General features: G+C 49.2%; 1 protein-coding gene across 2 annotated transcripts in view; it reads right to left on the bottom strand.

The window, feature by feature from the left end:
- PRDM11 (PR domain containing 11) overlaps positions 1 to 6,243 on the bottom strand; it is a 30,161-nt gene extending 23,918 nt beyond the window's left edge. For both annotated transcript variants that reach the window (XM_014950344.1, XM_014950345.1), the window contains exons 1-4: positions 6,074 to 6,243; positions 5,611 to 5,714; positions 4,489 to 4,751; positions 3,497 to 3,564 (exon numbers count right to left, since the gene is read on the bottom strand). In XM_014950344.1, the coding sequence (XP_014805830.1) occupies positions 3,497 to 3,564; positions 4,489 to 4,751; positions 5,611 to 5,714; positions 6,074 to 6,189 (551 nt within the window). In that variant the 5' untranslated portion in view covers positions 6,190 to 6,243. The remainder of the gene's footprint in view (positions 1 to 3,496; positions 3,565 to 4,488; positions 4,752 to 5,610; positions 5,715 to 6,073) is intronic.
- Between the last annotated feature and the right edge of the window lie 11,577 nt (positions 6,244 to 17,820).

Genomic DNA, 17,820 nt, shown 5'->3' with positions numbered 1-17,820 from the left:
CTCTCAGAAGCAAGCATATAACCACTTCAGAGACTTGGGGAATTAGGTTGTTTTTTTTTTTTTTTTTTTTTTACAGAAACCCTTTGCTCTGCATAAATGTCAGTCTGTAATGCATAAGAACATTTGCTCCACTCGCTGCAAAGTAAGAGAGACCAGTTCATTGTGTTCAACAAAATGACCTGTGCATAGGCTGGTGGTTTTTACTCCACCTGAGCACATGGGCAGACAGAGTAGCCTCGACATTTTTTAACATTATATTTTTAAAAGGTCCTGTAAAGCCGAAAGAGCAGCTCAGAACTTAACAGATCTACTGATTTAAGCTGGTCCTGCTTTGAGCAGGCCATTGCAGCACCTCAACAGAGCTCCCTTCCAGACTCTGTTATTGTATAAAGACTAGATTGCTGATATCTCCATTATAAGAAGACACAGGATGATTTACAGACCAGTCTCTTTGTTACTGCGTTTGGTGGGGAAAGGGGGCAGAGAGGAAGGTAAAGAAGTGAGGAAGTCTTGCACCAGCCTTTTCACGTGGGCTGAGGTTAGGGATGAATTTGAACCGTGCCAAAAGCCTGAGAACTCAGGTACTCACACCTAAGAAGGGACACAGACTATAAATGCCAAAATGAGCCTGGAAACCCCACACATGAAGCACTTAGCTCCAAAAATAGGTTAGGCACCACCAATTTGCTGGTAATTCCTATCCTGCATCTCAGTCTGGGCCAAATGATACACACATAGAAGGATGTTTCCTGGACTTTCTGAATTACTTTCATGTTTTGCTTAGATCCCTTTTTTTTTTTTTTCCTTTCTAAAAAGTCCCCAAGAACTGAATAACAGAGATTCCTCAGAAGTAACCAGGAACAATAGCTGGTTCTGCGCAATCCATCAGAAGCCCCAAGAATCCCCATCAGCAGGAGTTTATGGTTCGTGTTGGGGATAGCACCAGTTTCACTTGAAGTTTGCTGCCATCCATGGAAATCGGTCACTCTGAGCCCCCAGCTCGTGTTGGGGATAGCACCAGTTCCACTTGAAGTTTGCTGCCATCCATGGAAATCGGTCACCCAGTAAAACAAAACCAGAGGAAGAGAGTGGCACACATCCCTGTAGGTCAAAGCCAGGGAGTTTCATAAAGTATTGGACACAACAGCACTTTACTCTGGGCAGAGATGAAGGGTATGTTATTCTCCTCAGGAGAACGAGCTCCCAGCACCAGGAGTTTGTCTTGATGGACTGACCCAAGAGGATGTTACCATTGCCATGCCCTTTGCTGTGCCGTGCACATATTGTCCTCACTGGGAACATGAAAACGGACTCGGATGTGGTAGTCAAACAACAAAAACGATAGCCAGATCTACAAGAAGAGAGAGGAGCCAGCCCGAGCTGCCCTCCCCGTGCCATACCCACCTACCCAGAGGGTGAGTAGATCTGCTTTGCAAAGCACTCCATCTGTGAGTGATGGCAAAGAGCACCATCTGAAAAACAAAAAGAGCGCCGTCTACAGCGTCCTGGAAGCACCGTTTCTGGGGGTCATCTCCACGACAGGTGATGGCCAAGCACAGGCGACCAAGCACACCCCTGTTTGAAAGCTGGTAACAAACAAAACCCAGGCTTTTTGAGGACTACTGTCTCCCCTTGAACTCAGTCAGATTCCATATAATACTGCTATTAGAAGCAATTTTCAAAAGTGAAAACCAAAAGATCAGTAAGACTGGTGTAGCCTGCACAGGTCCTTTCACACACCGTTCCCTAGAACAGCTGAAAACATCCCCTTTTCCACAAAACTGTAACCTCCTTGCCTTTCAAGACCATACAGAATGGCTCAGACCACAGTCATCTGGAGTCTTAACCTTAGCAAATACAAGCTTAGGCAAGAACATTCTGTTCTTTGGTGCTGGGACCATGAGTAGTGCCGTTTTGAAGCCAGGCATCAACATTATGTTCATGGCAGTAGGAAGAAGAGTTCATCATAGGATTTCTCCTTTCCAACAGTCTTGTTTTTCCCCAGTTTCATAGAATCATAGAATGGTTAGAGTTGGAAGGGACCTTAAAGATCACCAAGTTCCAACCCCCCTGCCCTGGGCAGGGACACCTCCCACCAGACCAGGTTGCTCCAAGCCCCATCCAGCCTGGCCTTGAACCCCTCCAGGGATGGGGCAGCCACAACTTCCCTGGGCAACCTGGGCCAGTGTCTCCCCCCCCTCACAGCAAAGAATTTCTTCACCATCATCCAGATCACATAAAGATCCAGATCTAAGTAGAAAAATCTCATTCCAAGTTTTGAACTTTGCATTCTTTACTTCAAGATCTATGTCCCCCTACCTATCTGTCCACTGCTTCTTTTTGGAGTGACAACTCCAGCCTCAGCCCAGGCCTAACATTTTCTCTCATCCAGCAGTGAACGAGTGTTAATGACTGTTAATTCTTACAGAAAAATGAGATCCTTTGCTGAACTTTATGAACCAAAGTGTCACAACAGCTGCTACCCGTGTGAAGACTCAAATGGAGCAAAAGTGGTGCAACCAGCTTTGACCAGCAAAGTCAGTCCTGCATCTACCTGTACTTCACGCTCTCTCTTCCCTTACTGAGTGACAACTCAAAATCCTAGACACCCAGGCCAAGAAAACAGGTAACCCCCCACGCTGCTTTACTCTTGTATGAAATGCCTTCTTGGCAACAGCTGCTTCCAAAATTCAGGAACTGGTCCTTAGGTGGGATGGGCCGCAACACGCAGCGATGTCCCGCTCCGGTGGCTCACCACACGCACCAGGCACCTGACCTAGGCTTTGCAGAGACACGCCAATACTTGAAGCACTGTGAGAGGGTTAAACACGTTCCCTCCCTGCTGCAGTTAACAAAAATCCAGCTGGATTTGGGCTCTGCTCTGCCGAGACTCAGGGCCGGCAGAGGGAGTGCAAGCGCAGGCCTCATTTCTGCCTTCCGAGCCGCAGCAGCTCGTTCCCTGTTTCTCCTAACGCAGCAAAGCTGACACTACCAGTGACAGCCACAGCAGAAAATTGTTTCAAGTGAAGCCCAGGAGAAAAAAAATAAAAAGAGTATGAAAAAAAAAAAAAAAGCACCTCTTTCAATGTCCATCAAACGGGAAAGGACAAAAAGCCCCAAACAGAATCAAACGTTACCTCGGGAATAACGCAAAGCATTTTGCAAATATTTGAACATAAAGTGGAAAAATAATAACGGAATGAGACCTGTCAGCATTTGTAAGACTGGATAAATAGGATCATTTTTAGCATTCGTCCTCATTCCAGAAAATAGCCATCCTCCATACACACATCCTTGTTTTAGCCCATTCCACCGAATCTGACTCCAAAAGGTTCTCATCACAGTAAATACTGGAAGAGCACCAGCACACCTTTTACAGAAGGGGCTGTGGCATTTTGGTTTGCTTTTTTGTCACACAAAACCACGAGGAGTGTGTGATGGCCTCTCTCTGGAATACAGAGCCCCAAAAGCGAAGGCAAAAGAGAACCGGACTCACCTCATCCAGTTTGCTTTGGTTTCATCTGTCCCATCGATGGATTTGTAGCGGTTGTTCTTATCAACGATCTGCAGGAGGAGAGAACGGAGGCAGCGTGTCAACTGGCTGGTCCAGGCAGGAGAAGGTCTAAGACTCTCAGTTCCAGCCTCAAGTCAGGACACAAAACTCTACAACATGAACCTCAGCTCTCTGAGTAGGAGCTGATGCCCTGGGTATTCACGTGGAGGCTACTCTGAACTGACAATGCAGCTGACAAAATCGTTAACAGTCCCGAGATATAAAAAATTAACTTCCCTTTCAGGGCAGATCCGACACACACGTTTATTTTACAGACACAAAAGCATGGGCAACATTTCCTATCAGCAGCTCTTGAAATTTTTCCCCATCTAAAACTCAAGTCCCGCATCTCATTTCTCATAATAAATAATATCCGTCCATCTACTGACATCTCTATCTTGTAGGCTAACAGAGGCCTGTAGCACTGGGAAAAAAAAAAGATAAAATACAGTTTTTGGTGCTGGAGTCTGCATGTAGATCAGTTCCTGATGGACTGAATCTCCTCCTCGGCCCCTCAGGCCATCTGGTCTGTCCAAAGAGACTGGGAGGAGTTGCTGGAGGTCTGCAATCTCTAAATGCAATCTTTCCTCTCTACTCAAAATGATTACCAGAGCAGAGAAAGGCACTGGAGAAGCCATTGAGGTTGAGTGGAGATAGAAGAACATGGTGAGAAGGAGAGGAGAAGCAAGCTCTGCTTCCTACCGCTGTGAAGTCAACTCAGGTGCCGTGACATCCAATCTCCTTCCATGTCTCTATACCCTTAAGCCACTAATAATTATGGCGGGTCAATATTTGCCTACAACCCATGTGGGGCAACGGAAGATCTTCACAAGAAGGGGGAAGATGGCTCAGGTCTGACTCCCCAGGCCCGTGAGTCCCTCAGCTGTGAGCTGCATGGCTGGGGTGTCACTTCTTTAGGGAGATACGTCACTCACCAGCCACGAGAAGAATCCTGCAGACTTGTCCTGGCTAGAGATCTGCCCCTCGTACGGCCCGAAGATGTGACCTTTGGGGATCACCTCGTTCATACAGCGCACGTCGTTCTCCCCGTTGGGCTCTTTCACCACCTCCATTCCCGGCGGGATGGTCAGCGCTGCCCGGTCGGGGATGCCAACGGGCACTGGGGTGTCAGAGACAAAGACGGGGGGGCCGTGGTTCGGGCACTCATCCACGAAGTACTCTTGGCAGGACTCACAGACTGTGGGGGCGAGGGGAGCAGGGGTTAGGCCGGGCAGACATGATGCTCACGCGGCTTGTAGGAACTCTTGGCAGGACTCACAGACTGTGGGGGCAAGTGGAGCAGGGGTTAGGCCGGGCAGACACGATGCTCACGCGGCTGGTAGGACACACGGCGCTCAGGACAGCACGTCCTGGCTCCCCGGCCCTGCCGAGCCCCCTCTGAGAGCCCGGCCTCCATGTGCACAGATGCTTCACTGGTTGCTCCCTGGTTTCACCACACGTCTCTCGACGAGGGCTCTGCCCCAACCCACACCTCCCCGACCAACCCCAGTGCTTGACTGAGCCCTACGGAGATTGGCCACCCATGGGAAGACCCCACAGAGACAGAGGCTGGGGGCTCCTCAGGCATCACTGGTTAGCAGCAATGTCCTTAAGCTGAAAGGTTTCATTCCCCACACACCAGATGGGAACTAAAACAAGCATCCCTGAAAACAAATACCATCATCATACAGCCTTCATCTTGTGCTGGGGAGAGAGACAGCATCCCCAGGCACTTGCCCGGTGGCCAGGCAAGGACTGAGACCTACAATGGGATATTTTGTAGGAACACCAACACAACTGGCACCTGTTTTCTTTCCCAGAAGATGGGGCAAGGCAAAGAGTTGCCATCTGCGTGATGCTCCCTTTGCAGTTTCTGAACCCAAGCCGTTGGGTTTTGCAGACCCTCGGGGTTCCAGAACACTTTCCACCTACCTCCCTACTGCTGCATAGCCCCACCATGGACAAGCTGTTTTGCTTCCCACCCCAAACCAGCAGGACGCCTACTAGGAAAGACCCAAGCAGAGGCATTGCTCTTGCCTCACTCACGAGACACTTACACCAGAAATCCACTTGCTGAAAGCTCTTGGTCATGATCAAATCCCGTTTCCCTTTCAGTTTCTTGGGCTCCACCTCCATGGACTGCGGGTCAGGCCTTCCAGAGCTGGGGAGGGAACACCAAAAGATGACGTTAACCTTGAGCTTGAGCACCTCCAGGGGTGGCACACACACTTGGCACATCCCTCAGGGGGCAGGAGAGTGGCAGAGGGGGCTCCCACCAGCAGAGAGGCTCCAGCCCTTGCTCAAAGGCAAGGCATCACCCTCAATGCCTGCTGTGAACCACCACACCGAGCAGACATGTAGCAGGTGACCACCCCCGCCATACACCTCAAGGCAGACCTCGCAAGGCAGGGTTTTAATAACTTTGAGAAATTCAAGTACATCCCTCCAGACCAACTTAAGCTGGGGTAGAAGTGGAGAGAAGGAGATTAGAGTACATCAGACCCAAGGTCAGCTGCGTACCAAGGCTGTCCATACTCCTGGTCCCGGCGCGGAGAGCAGGCCTCTGTTTTTATCGTCACCATCTCCCCTAAGGAAGCCTGGGTCTGGATCAAACAGTCCTTCAAGTTTTCACTCATGTTCTGAAACAGAATGAAGGAGAGAAGAACAATGAGAGGCCAAGAAATGACAACTTTTCTCACCCAGGAACCACAGCCTTCCTCCCCCAGGCCAGGACATGGCCTGCAGGGCAGGCTCCCTCCCAGCACCAAGAGCCACCACCACAGGCTGGGGCATCTAGGTGTGCATGGAGGTGGAAACCCCTATCCCAAGCCGGGGAGGGAAGAGCAGCTCAGCTGCAGGGCAGGTGAAGAGGGCACGACACCATGGAGCAACCTGAGGCGCAGGGAATCCGAAGCACGCTCCACAGCACCCACAAAAGACACTGTGCGTGGAATTTAAGACCCATGGGTGGGACGTGTTACGGAAACGCAAAGCACCATTACCTGATAGCAAGCCTTTTGGGGGCAGAATGCCAAGAAAGAGGAATGCAGGTGGTGGCATGAACCAGGACCTACAAACATAACATATGCTGGTCCTACAAACATAACATATGCTGGTCTCCTTCTGGGAACAGAGTGCAGTATATTACACCCTGCAGATGGAGCCTTCCGTGTGCTCCAGCCACCTCTGACAAATGGGTAAAGGTCTACAGCACCCTGCCAGACTCCACCAAAATTGCTCAAGTCACGATCTCTACCTTCCTGTCCCTTAGGATGACCAGAGCTGAGCTACCATCACCCTTTTGGCACACAAAGCACTTAATGATGTCTAAAGACACCAAGCTCCGAAACAGTAACACTTCCCTCCTTCCCCTCGTCACATGGACAGCTACCATCACCCTTTTGGCACACAAAGCATTTAATGATGTCTAAAGACACCAAGCTCCAAAACAGTAACACTTCCCTCCTCCCCCTCGTCACACAGGGTGCTGAAGAGAAAATACTGACAATAATAAGAATAATAATAATTCAGAATTGGTTTAATTAAGATTTTTGAAAGGGACACTAAGCTTCAGAGCATCCCAGCTTGAGCCAAGGAATAAAGTAGAGCACGGCTCATTTCTTCATTGCGTTCGTCTTGAGGCTTCCTCCAAGGCAGGCAAACTGTTGGGTGCCACACCAGGTTAGACAGGGTGCTGAAGAGAAAATACTGACAATAATAAGAATAATAATAATTCAGAATTGGTTTAATTAAGATTTTTGAAAGGGACACTAAGCTTCAGAGCATCCCAGCTTGAGCCAAGGAATAAAGTAGAGCACGGCTCATTTCTTCATTGCGTTCGTCTTGAGGCTTCCTCCAAGGCAGGCAAACTGTTGGGTGCCACACCAGGTTAGACAGACTTCACAGCTGCCCCCTCCAAAGTCTCCCGTGACCCTCTCCTTTCCATGCCCACTGTCCACCAGCACGCTGTGTCCCGCTGGGCACCCACAGCACCCCATGGTCAGACCCCTTCTGTCAGGGGAAGCCAGTGGAATAGCCTGTCCCCATCACAACCTGGCTCTGGACATCCCAGAATCTTGTGTTCTGAGGCTACAAACCCCTGAAAACATGAATTTTCTTATTCCACACGTGCTTGCACAGGACTGAGCACCAGGGAAGCCTGGTCTGCGTTTGTGCCCTGTTTACAGTCAGAGGGAAGGCTGTTCCCAGCCTCTGGGGCTCCTGTTCGTGCCAGGGGACAGATGATTAATTTTTCCAGCTCAACTTCTCACATGCCAACGTGCTGCTTGAGAAAAAGACTTTACTGAGCCTGTAACGAGGAAGCACCAGTTAATATTCATACAGTGCTCTCAAAGCAAAGCCTCAACGCAAGTATGACCAGATACATGCAAACACACGTACTTTTAAGCCTCTACAAGATGCCCCAAACAAGGCACATCTTCTTTCAGCATTACCACAGCCAGTCAAGCAGGAAAGAGATATTAAGGGCAAGGTTGGGCCTCTATTTTGGCAGACTGAGCCCCTGGTGTCTGCATTCTCTGGAGCGAGAGGGAACCTCTCCAGCCCTGTCCCCACACGCCGGAGGGTGCTACAGGCAGGGGAGACCTGCCCTTCCCAGGGGAGAGGGAAAGGTCTTTTCCCCAAAAGTCTCTGCAGTAAAGCAGCTCAGGAGAGGGGGAAAAAAAAGCAGCAGCTGGGTGAGGGGGAAAATGTTAAAAACTAAGAATAGTTGGGTGCTGCCCCAAAGCTGGTTAGATGTGGGTTCTGTGAGAGGCAGACACTGGCAGTGGGGCAGATGCTCTTGGCTGGAAAACCCACCCGTTTGGGAAGGCTGGGGGACAGGGCACGTGGAGTTTAAATGCCCACAACACCCAAGGCTTCAGCAGGAGGAGATACAGATACCTGTCTCTGAAAAGACACTGGCTTTTCCTTTTCCACTCATCCCTCGTGGAGGCTCCTCCGCTACAGAGCAAGGGAGACCCTGCGATGGTAGAGCCTGGCCACAGCCCTTCAGCAAACACGGGGTTAAATACAGCCTACCTCCAACAAGAAAGAGGGGACAAAAACCCCACCAAAACCCGGAAGAAATCCAGTGTTTATTTTCCACACAAAGCTCCTCATTTTCACTGCAGGGCACATTTTGCAGCCCTCCCCTCTCACGGTCCTCCCTGAACTCTCTCCAGCTTATCAGCAGCATTCCTGGGCAGCACCAGCCGCAGCACCTTGCGCCGAGATAACACCCTGCTTGGGTTTTCCAGGGTGGCATCCAAGCTGTGACAGCCCTGGCTCCTGCCACAGCTCCCAGGCCACCAGATGACCCTGCCAACCCTCCTGCTGGCCCCTGTGACTACCTGCCCGGTTTCAAGACCCTCACACAGCTCCTTGCTGTGTCACCCGGCGTAGGCGCAATCACAGCTCCCCCACCGACCTGCCACATCAGGGTAGAAAAGACCTATTTTCCAAAAATCCGTGCAGATTATTACAATTAACACCCCTTTCAACCAAGAGCAATCAAATCCCCATCGGGCTATTACATTCTTTTACTGGAAGTCATCATCAGCCAGCCTAATATCCCAGTTTGCTCAGATTAGGCTTGAAAATTAGCTTTACTTGTTTATGATTAACACACAACTTCTTTTTTTTTCAGTCTAACTCATTGCAAATATGTTTTTTTTTAAAAAATAATATATTAGCGCTGCTCAGTCAGCCCTTTTAAAATCCCTGGATGCCAGAACAGCAAACTTAAAAGCATTCTGCCGTCGTAGCTGCTTTTGGGAATTTCCTGCTACAGGAGAGAGCGTTACCCAGTGGCATCACCCCGCTTTGCTGCCAGCTGCAGGAAAGGAACAGTCCACATCTCTCCCGTTTCAGGCATCGACAGATGACTCTGCTTCTAGGAGACTTTTAGCTTCCATTATACTTAAAGCTGCTTTTAATTTTTCTTGATTTTATTGCCGCTAGGTTCGCTTTCTTGCTCTTTCTCTTTGCCCTTTAAGTTTGCGTTAACAAGATTCCAGTTCACATTCTGTATTTTTCACTCTCTCCCCTTCATTTATTTTCATTTTTTAAAGGCAATTTTTAGAGTTGTGTTGGTTCTAAACACGAAGATTTCAGGTGAGACAGAAAAGCAACATGTACACATAAGCAGAGCAGGCTCTTGGGCTACTGCTTAAGGTATTCTAGGGGGTACTTGACCTCCCACATGCATGTCCTGGTGGCCACCAGGACAGCACCAAAGGACCTGCTGCAAAGTCCTAGCAGCCTCCTGGAGAAGACAATCCCTAGGCCAGTGGGATGTTCTGAAGAGCCAGGCACCATTTGGCCACAACGAGTTCTTTGGGCAGCAAAGGCGGTGGTGGCTGCTGCAAATTCCAAGAGGGTTCACAGGCAGTGCCAAGGAACCTCTCCCTTCTTCTTTACAAGGTCCCGTCCCATTTCTGCACAACACATGTGAAGATCTCCAGCGGCTTTACCATGTTGCTCACAATCAGGGAAGCAGAAAACACAGGAACACCTGAGCTGTTAATCTCCAACGCAGAGGAAAAAAAAAAAACCATCCAAAACGGGGTTAAGCATGAAGGAACCTGTGAATTCCTGTCCTCGAGTACGCTGCTTTTATCACTGCCCCTCTTGTAGTTATTAGTTAACAGCCACAGACTTTTATCTGCGTGGATCAGCCTCCAAAACAGAGCTTTAATTTTACATTTTACTGGCACGTTTCCCAGATGGGGACATTCTTGCATGTGAAACAGCCGTGCAGGAATCCATCCCCTCCTCGGCACACAGTTCCTTCACTCAGTTTCTCACTGCCGGCCTCCTGGAGGTCATCCCCTCTTCCTTTAAGAAAGATCTTGCGTGGCTTGTACCACATTTTAAAGCGCAGGCCCATGGTGAAAGATGGACTTGAATTCATGTGCTTTTTTCTACAGTTGCATATTATTACCAGAAATAGTACTCCAGAACAGTCGGCTACTGAGGACGGAGAAGGGGGAATAAAGCACGGCATTCAAGGCTCCCAGCTCCCCCCAAAGGGCCACAGAAGAGCCGGGCCAACTGCCTTCCCCGAGGTGAATTCACTAACCGAGGTCCTCGGTTAGGCCAACCGTTCTGGGTCACTTTATGAAGTCCCAGCTGGCCTGGCAGCTCACGCTCACGGCCAACGCAAACCCCGAGAGATGCCACGAAAGAAGAGGGAGAACCAGTTTGCCAAGAGGAGGACCACTGTCCACAGTGGGAAAACCACTTCTGCCTCAACAGTTGCCCCCATGTTCCTGTGGGTCAAGCTGTCCTCCATCCAGCAGAGCAGTGTCCTGGCACAGTGAAGGCTGGTGGCAGGGCAAGACCCGATGACCTGCCTCCCAACAGCCATGGAGCAGGGCTGAATGAAGCCCGTGCAGATGGAGACAGGCCAGGGCAGTCACAAAACCCAACAGAATTACTGAAAACTATAGGGTCTCTTCTCCCAAGTGACAGGACAAGAGGAAACGGCCTCAAGTTGCACCAGGGGAGGTTCAGGTTGGATATTAGGAAAAGTTTTTACAATGAAAGGGTTATTAGGCCTTGGAATGGGCTGCCCAGGGAAGTGGTGGAGGCACCATCCCTGGAGGTTTTCAAAAGATGAGTTGACATAGTGCTTAGTGACATGGTTTAGTGATGGGTTTTTTGTCAGAGTTAGTTGATGGTTAGACTAAATGCTTAAAGGTCCCTTCCAACCTCAACACTTCCATGATTCCATGTAGGATTTGAGCAGCATGGGCTGCGACTAGGACTGGTCATCATTGCCAATTACTCCACTACACACAGTAGCCATAAATTCACCGGAAGAGAAGTGTGAAACATTTTCTTTGAGTTTTGAATTCTCAAAAGACTGAGGAAGGTCAGGACTACAATACAAACACCTGGAAGCACCACCAGTTTTGCTGCAGCCTTCTGAAGCTTGGACAGCAAGCTTCAAAACCATGAGACTTAAACCCATCTTACAGCAGGGAGTACTGGGGGTTCCCAGTGGTTTCAATGACTTGCTGTAGACCAGCAACCAACACAACAAATGGCACTGGGGTGCCACAACAGCAACTTTCTGGTGTCATCCCGACTGCCAATAGGCTGGGGACTAGGAAATTCCCCTTTGTCAACCTGGAACTCCTCCTGTCATTTCAAGTGGATGCCAAATGTATTCACACTCTCACTCTTATGTGGTTCATTGGCAAAACATGCCATTAAAACCTGCCATGATCTACTCCAGGATGGACATGTTTCAGAGTGGGGAAGAAGGAAAAGAACCTCTGAAACAATCACTGAACTAGTCTTAAGTTTGTCTTCTGGTGGCTTCTAGTCAAGGTAGAAAATGGCGCCAACTTCAGAGGATTTGACACAAAATTCTGTATTATGGTGAGTTCAGAGCATTTGCCCTTTGTTGATCTAAGAGTAGGAAGGTAGCAAGATGGATCAGCATAAGCCTCTGCAAACCAGGTATTATTTGGTGGGACTTCTCTAAGTTGAGTGTTGAGTAAGGACTCAACACAGCGGGATGCTGACAATGTAAAGCATGAAAAAGCATCATAGCCAGCAGGTCAAGAGAGGTGATTCTGCCTCCATCCAAGTCTAGCAAAACCTCCATCCAAGTCTAGCAAAGGGAAAAGAAGCCAACATTTCATCAGAAGTTCATTTTAGTCATTAATCCTCACCATCTTTGGTCAGGACTGCCAGTTACACCTCTTCGCCTTTGGCTTCTTCAACAAAAATATATACCTACATTTACAAAGTTTAAACAAACAGGCACAAAACCCCAGCACTAAAACACGATGTTATTCTACCAACATTTTTCTCCCCAAGGACAGAATAAGAGTACAACCAAGTGGCAGATGTAAGCCTTGTTCCTTAAGGCACTACTGAGAGGTGTTTGGATAGCAATAGGGATGAGCACTGAATACAAACACATACGTAGCAGAGCCCTGGATTTGTACCCATACAGTATCTTCTCGGTTTTCCAACAATTTTTTTTGTCATTCTTGTGTGTAACTCTTCCAGTTTTCTTCAGGATGCTGGCACCAGAAGGCCATACTGATATAATCACAGAATCATCATGGTTGGAAGGGACCTCTGAGATCACCGAGTCCAACCATATACATACACAAAAAAAACCCCTACAACCTGGGACACTAGAGCATGTCCTGAAGACCCACATCTACACGTTTCTTCAATCCCTCCAGGGATGGTGACTCCACCACCTCCCTGGGCAGGCTGTTCCAGTGCCTGACCACCCCCTCAGGAAAGTCATTCTTCCTCAGATCTAATCTAAACCTCCCCTGCCCCAACTTCAAACCATTTTCTCTGGTCCCGTCATTGTTCCCTTGGGAGAAGAGGCCAACCCCCACCTCTCTCCACCCTCCTTTCAGGTAGTTGTAGAGCGCAATGAGGTCTCCCCTCAGCCTCCTCTTCTCCAAACTAAACATGCCCAGCTCCCTCAGCCTCTCCTCACATGGCTTCTGGGGACAGACATAAAACTACCTCATCACCCTCATTCCCCACCTTCCCGTTTGCGTGTCCCGAATCACAGTAATCTTTTCCAGCCAGGACCCAGCACAGAAAGCTCCCCGGAGCCACCTGCCCATTCCGACCTCCACCTTCTCACACGGGGCTGCTCAGGACACAGCCTCCCCTTTGCAGATGAGGGCCAGGACATACTTTTCCAGGTTCATAACTCTCTACTTGTCTGCATGAGAATGATTCGGTTTCAATGGGTCCGTTTACCAAACGAACTGCATTACTCCATCCTTCCCCTATCAATAGCTAAAATTCACCAAACTTGTTTCACCCCCACATATCCCCAGTGGCGAGTCACGCTGTCTTTGGCATCACCGAGTGAGCACCGGGCAGAACTGGCTTCTCCCTTCCCCTCATTTGAAGGGAAGGGCCATCGAGTCCACTCTGAAAACGCAACCCCCCCGGATCATGTTGCAGAGACTCTTCTGTAAAACGATCGAGCTCTAGCTTAAAATAGCCGGATTATTTGCTCCCCTCATCTAAGGCGGCAATGCCAGAACCTTGATCTTTTGAGGCTGAAAAACCATTTTCTACATTCATCTTAAAAGTTAATAACAAACCTCTGATTTATTAGCGTGCTAATACCTTCCTTTAGCTTAGAGTATCCTTCATCGCCCTTACTGTTTACACTGCCACTTCAGTTTATTTATTGGATGCTGCCTCTCTATCAATCACTACCTTCACTTCCTAAGCCACTCGTGTTTTATTGATATTCTTTGGCATCAGTTATTAATTGGGTTCTCAGACACTGAGTTAACTGCCTTATGTACCTAAGCCTATCACATCTGCGGATCCTTCTTTAAACCAACGCTAAGCTTCTCAAAGAACCAAACCAGACATGTTTGAGAAGTGTAAGGCCCTTTCCATAACGTCAAGTTTCAAGCACGAATTACTTTATATTTACTTCCTTAGGCCATTGCACTGGGCCATTTTCAGAACTGTCCCAACACGACCACTCCTCCAGTCTCCTGGACTTGCTGTGATCCACCAAGACTGATTAAAAATTACCATCAGGAAGCTCGAGACCTCCTCTTGTTTATTTAGTGCTCACTTTGTTTCAAGGGAATGTGCTTTTTCTTAAATGCAGCTGCCAGCAAAACAGCCAGATGACCCACACTACGCAGCTCCTGGACCCCTACTCATCAGGCTCAACTTCTGGATAACCACCTTATCCTCCTCTCGCTGCTGGCCCAGGTGGCAACCTTGATGGCAGTCAAGCACACGCAACTCAATGAAGGGTTTGGGTCTGGAAAAGTGAAGTTTTTCACCACACAGATGGCTTTTATAGAAAGCCAAGACGTGAATTTACTGCCAAAATGACCTGCTGCTCTCATCCACGGACAAACAAAAAGGCTGGGGTGAGGAAGCTCTTGGTAGCCATGCCGCAGGCTGGGCTACCGTGGTGCTCCTGCTCTTCTGCTGTGGTGGGAGAGGGAAAAGACACCAGAGTACCTTTAATGTTTTCTAAGGCACAGGCAGGAAATTCAAGACACCCCGGTGGGGTCCTGCCAGCCCCGTCGTGCACCGGGGACCCTGCCACATCACGCTCAGCGCCCTGCCAACCCGGCCACCAACGTCACCCTGCCACCCATCGCCAGCCCAGGCCCACCCAGAAGACCCCTGCAGTGTCTTTTAGGCTGGCCAGCCTTAAACTTGCCGTGGGCGAGCGACATCCAGTGATTCACATCATGCGAACATCGAACGGAGCTAAAAAAGGGAAAGGGAAGGGAAGGGAAGGGAAAGAGGTGGGGGCGGGCAGGAAGCAAGCCCCAGACGCTACTTTTCTAAATAGCAGATGTGGCTATTCTGGCTAGCAAACTTCCACTTTAATTTCTAACCCGCAGAGATGGGAAATGATTCATGAAAAAATCAACAGGATAAAATTAGCTGGAAGGCCAGGGAGATAATTCATGCAACCCAACCGCCAATGGGCTGAAGTGCCAGCACTACCAGGGCTGCCTGGCATTTCAGCCTCCGGTGCCCTTCAGTGCCTGGCACCCGGCCAGCCACCGGCTCCGCATAGATCTCCTCAGTGTCTAAATTAGCCCCTCTGGAGAGCACATCCATCTTTTAACAAGACGGCCTTTCACTCAACGCTTTTCTACAAGTTCCAACTTTTTATTTTCCTTAAAAAAAAAAACAAAACACAAAAAACCCAAAACAAACACAAAAAAAACACCAAACCACACCAGGATTACCTGCAGAACTCCTGGTTTGTTTTTTTTTTTCTTCCACTGGTGAACGTTCAGTGGCGTTGGAGGGGACGGGCTGGTGGCATGGACAGGTTTGCACACTCTGTAAGCCACGGCCGAGCCACACATGGAATTAAAACTGCCCCATGGAGTCAGAAAGTGCCTTTCACCCAGGGCATCCCACCGGAGCCCCCTTTTCCTGCACAAAGCCACCAACGCGCTCGACAGCGACAACCGAGCGCCCGCCTGCCTTTATACACACCTGCCTTGATCTGGGCGAGATCTGGCCCTTAAATTCTGTCCAGTAAAAAAAGCACGAACCACAAAGCAGTTTCACCCTCGACACAGCCACACCACAGCAAGTTTCTTGAGCAGACGGAATTCCTTACAAACCGCAACCCAAAGCTTTTTACCCCAAAGGTGGATGAGAAACCTCCACCCTTCCTAGAGACCTCTGGACTTCCAGTAGGCACTGGGTTGAGGAGCAACGCCCCTTCCCACCAGCCAACTCAAAAAAGCTTCAGGAATCCAAATTGTGAAGCTTCTGCAGCACCAACACCTCTAGGCAGGTAGTCTCAAGCCGCAGGGGAATCCCCATTCAACTGGGACGTACGGGCACGGGAGCAAAATAAAGATGAAATCCTGCTTTTGTACCATTTGTCCAGTTGGTGCCCGTTCATGCCTGTTGAAGGATGGAACACAATGGTTCCTCTACGTTGGTTACAGTGGTCTGCATCTACCTGTGCTTCAGGACACAGCAGGTCTTTGCGGCAAGGACACGGCTCCTTTCTTTTTACTCATTCAGCAGAAAGGGAAATCATACTTGCAGGGGGGGAAAGAGCAGGTAGGAACAAATCACATTCTCATTTGTTCCTAAAATTCTAAGAAACCAGCTCAGTTCTTCAGAAGCACTAATGAACGCACCAGGCAGAACGAGACCAAATCAACTGTTCCGCAAAATGCAGGGGAAGCAAAAGCAAGAGCCATATTTATTTCTCCTCATTTGTACCCTCTCGCAGGCCATTAGGGAGATAAGATCTCGCAGTACAACAGACATTATTCAGGGCTGGTAAATCTGTCTACAGGTTGGGGGCTCACGTTACACCGCTTGGACGAGTCCTGGCTGAGCGTGGGTCACACCGACCCCCTTTTCCTTGGGGCAGGCAGCGGTCCAGATACTCCCCGTGTCAGACCTGCCAAGAAATCAGATATCCGTGTGCTGAATTCACAACCACCACCATTTGATCTGCACATTCCCTTCCATACAGAGAGAGGGGGACGTTCAGACCCTGGTACATCCTAACGCAGCTAACTACCAAAAAAAAAATCTCCAGCAGGGGCCAAGCACTTCTGGTCCGTTCCTTCAACCCTCAACGCTCCTCAAGTGTATCTTCTACATAAAGGTATTGGGTTGCACTGAAATTCCTGGTCCTCTATACTACGGACATTTTTAAAACGCTGATTAGCAGAAACATGGAAAGAACCCAAGAACTCATTCAATTCCAGTCCAAAAAGAAGAAGCAACACATCACCACGATTTCATGTAGGCAAGCCACCGAGGGACTACAAAAGTTCACCGACTAACCCAAAAGAATTCGAAAGCAACATTTCAACATCTGACTAAAGAACAAGACCCAGTTAAAAAAAACCCAACCAACCAGCAGTGAAGTCCATCAGACCTAAAGAGGGTATGCCAACCAGAGGGACCTGGACAGCCTTGAGATGTGGGTCTGTGCAAACTTTATGAAGTTCAACAAGGCCACATGCAAGGTCCTGCACCTGGGTCTGGGCAATCCCGAGCACAAACACAGACTGGGCTCTAAATAGACAGAGAGCAGCCCTGAGGAGAAGGACTTGGGGGTGTTGGTGGATGAGAAGCTCAACATGAGCCGGGAACATGTGCTGGCAGCCCAGAAAGCCCCCCACATCCTGGGCTGCATCCCCAGCAGCGTGGCCAGCAGGGCCAGGGGGGGATTCTGCCCCTATTTGCATTAATGTTAACATAAAACTACAATTGGAAGTTGAGGATTTCTCTGGGATACATTCACCATTTTCTGAGCTGTTCTACAGATGGCTTTGAACTTTGGGGAGAGAACCCCAAATCATTTAACTGTAATTTTTTTTTAGTCTGGAGAAGAGAAGGCTCCAGGAATACTTTGTTGTGGCTTTTCAGTATCTGAAAGTGGCCTACAAGAAAGTTGGAGAGGGACTTTTTACAAGGGCATGTAGTGACAGGATGAGGGGTAATGACTTCAAACTGTAGATATTAGGAAGAAATTCTTTGGTGTGAGGGTGGTGAGAGCCTGGCCCAGGTTGCCCAGAGAAGCTGTGGCTGCCCCATCCCTGGAGGGGTTCAAGGCCAGGCTGGATGGGGCTTGGAGCAACCTGGTCTGATGGGAGGCGTCCCTGCCCAGGGCAGGGGGGTGAGACTAGATGATCTTTAAGGTCCCTTCCAACCCAAACCACTCTATGATTCTATGTTAACACCTGATTTATTTGGTGTTAGCTCTCAACATGTCCAGGACACGCAGT

This window comes from Calidris pugnax, unplaced genomic scaffold, assembly GCF_001431845.1.
Source record: "Calidris pugnax isolate Ruff unplaced genomic scaffold, ASM143184v1 scaffold68, whole genome shotgun sequence".
In the NCBI taxonomy this organism is placed as follows: Eukaryota; Metazoa; Chordata; class Aves; order Charadriiformes; family Scolopacidae; genus Calidris; species Calidris pugnax.
The sequence above is the reverse complement of the archived record's forward strand: the minus strand, read 5'-3'. Positions and strand labels throughout refer to the sequence as shown.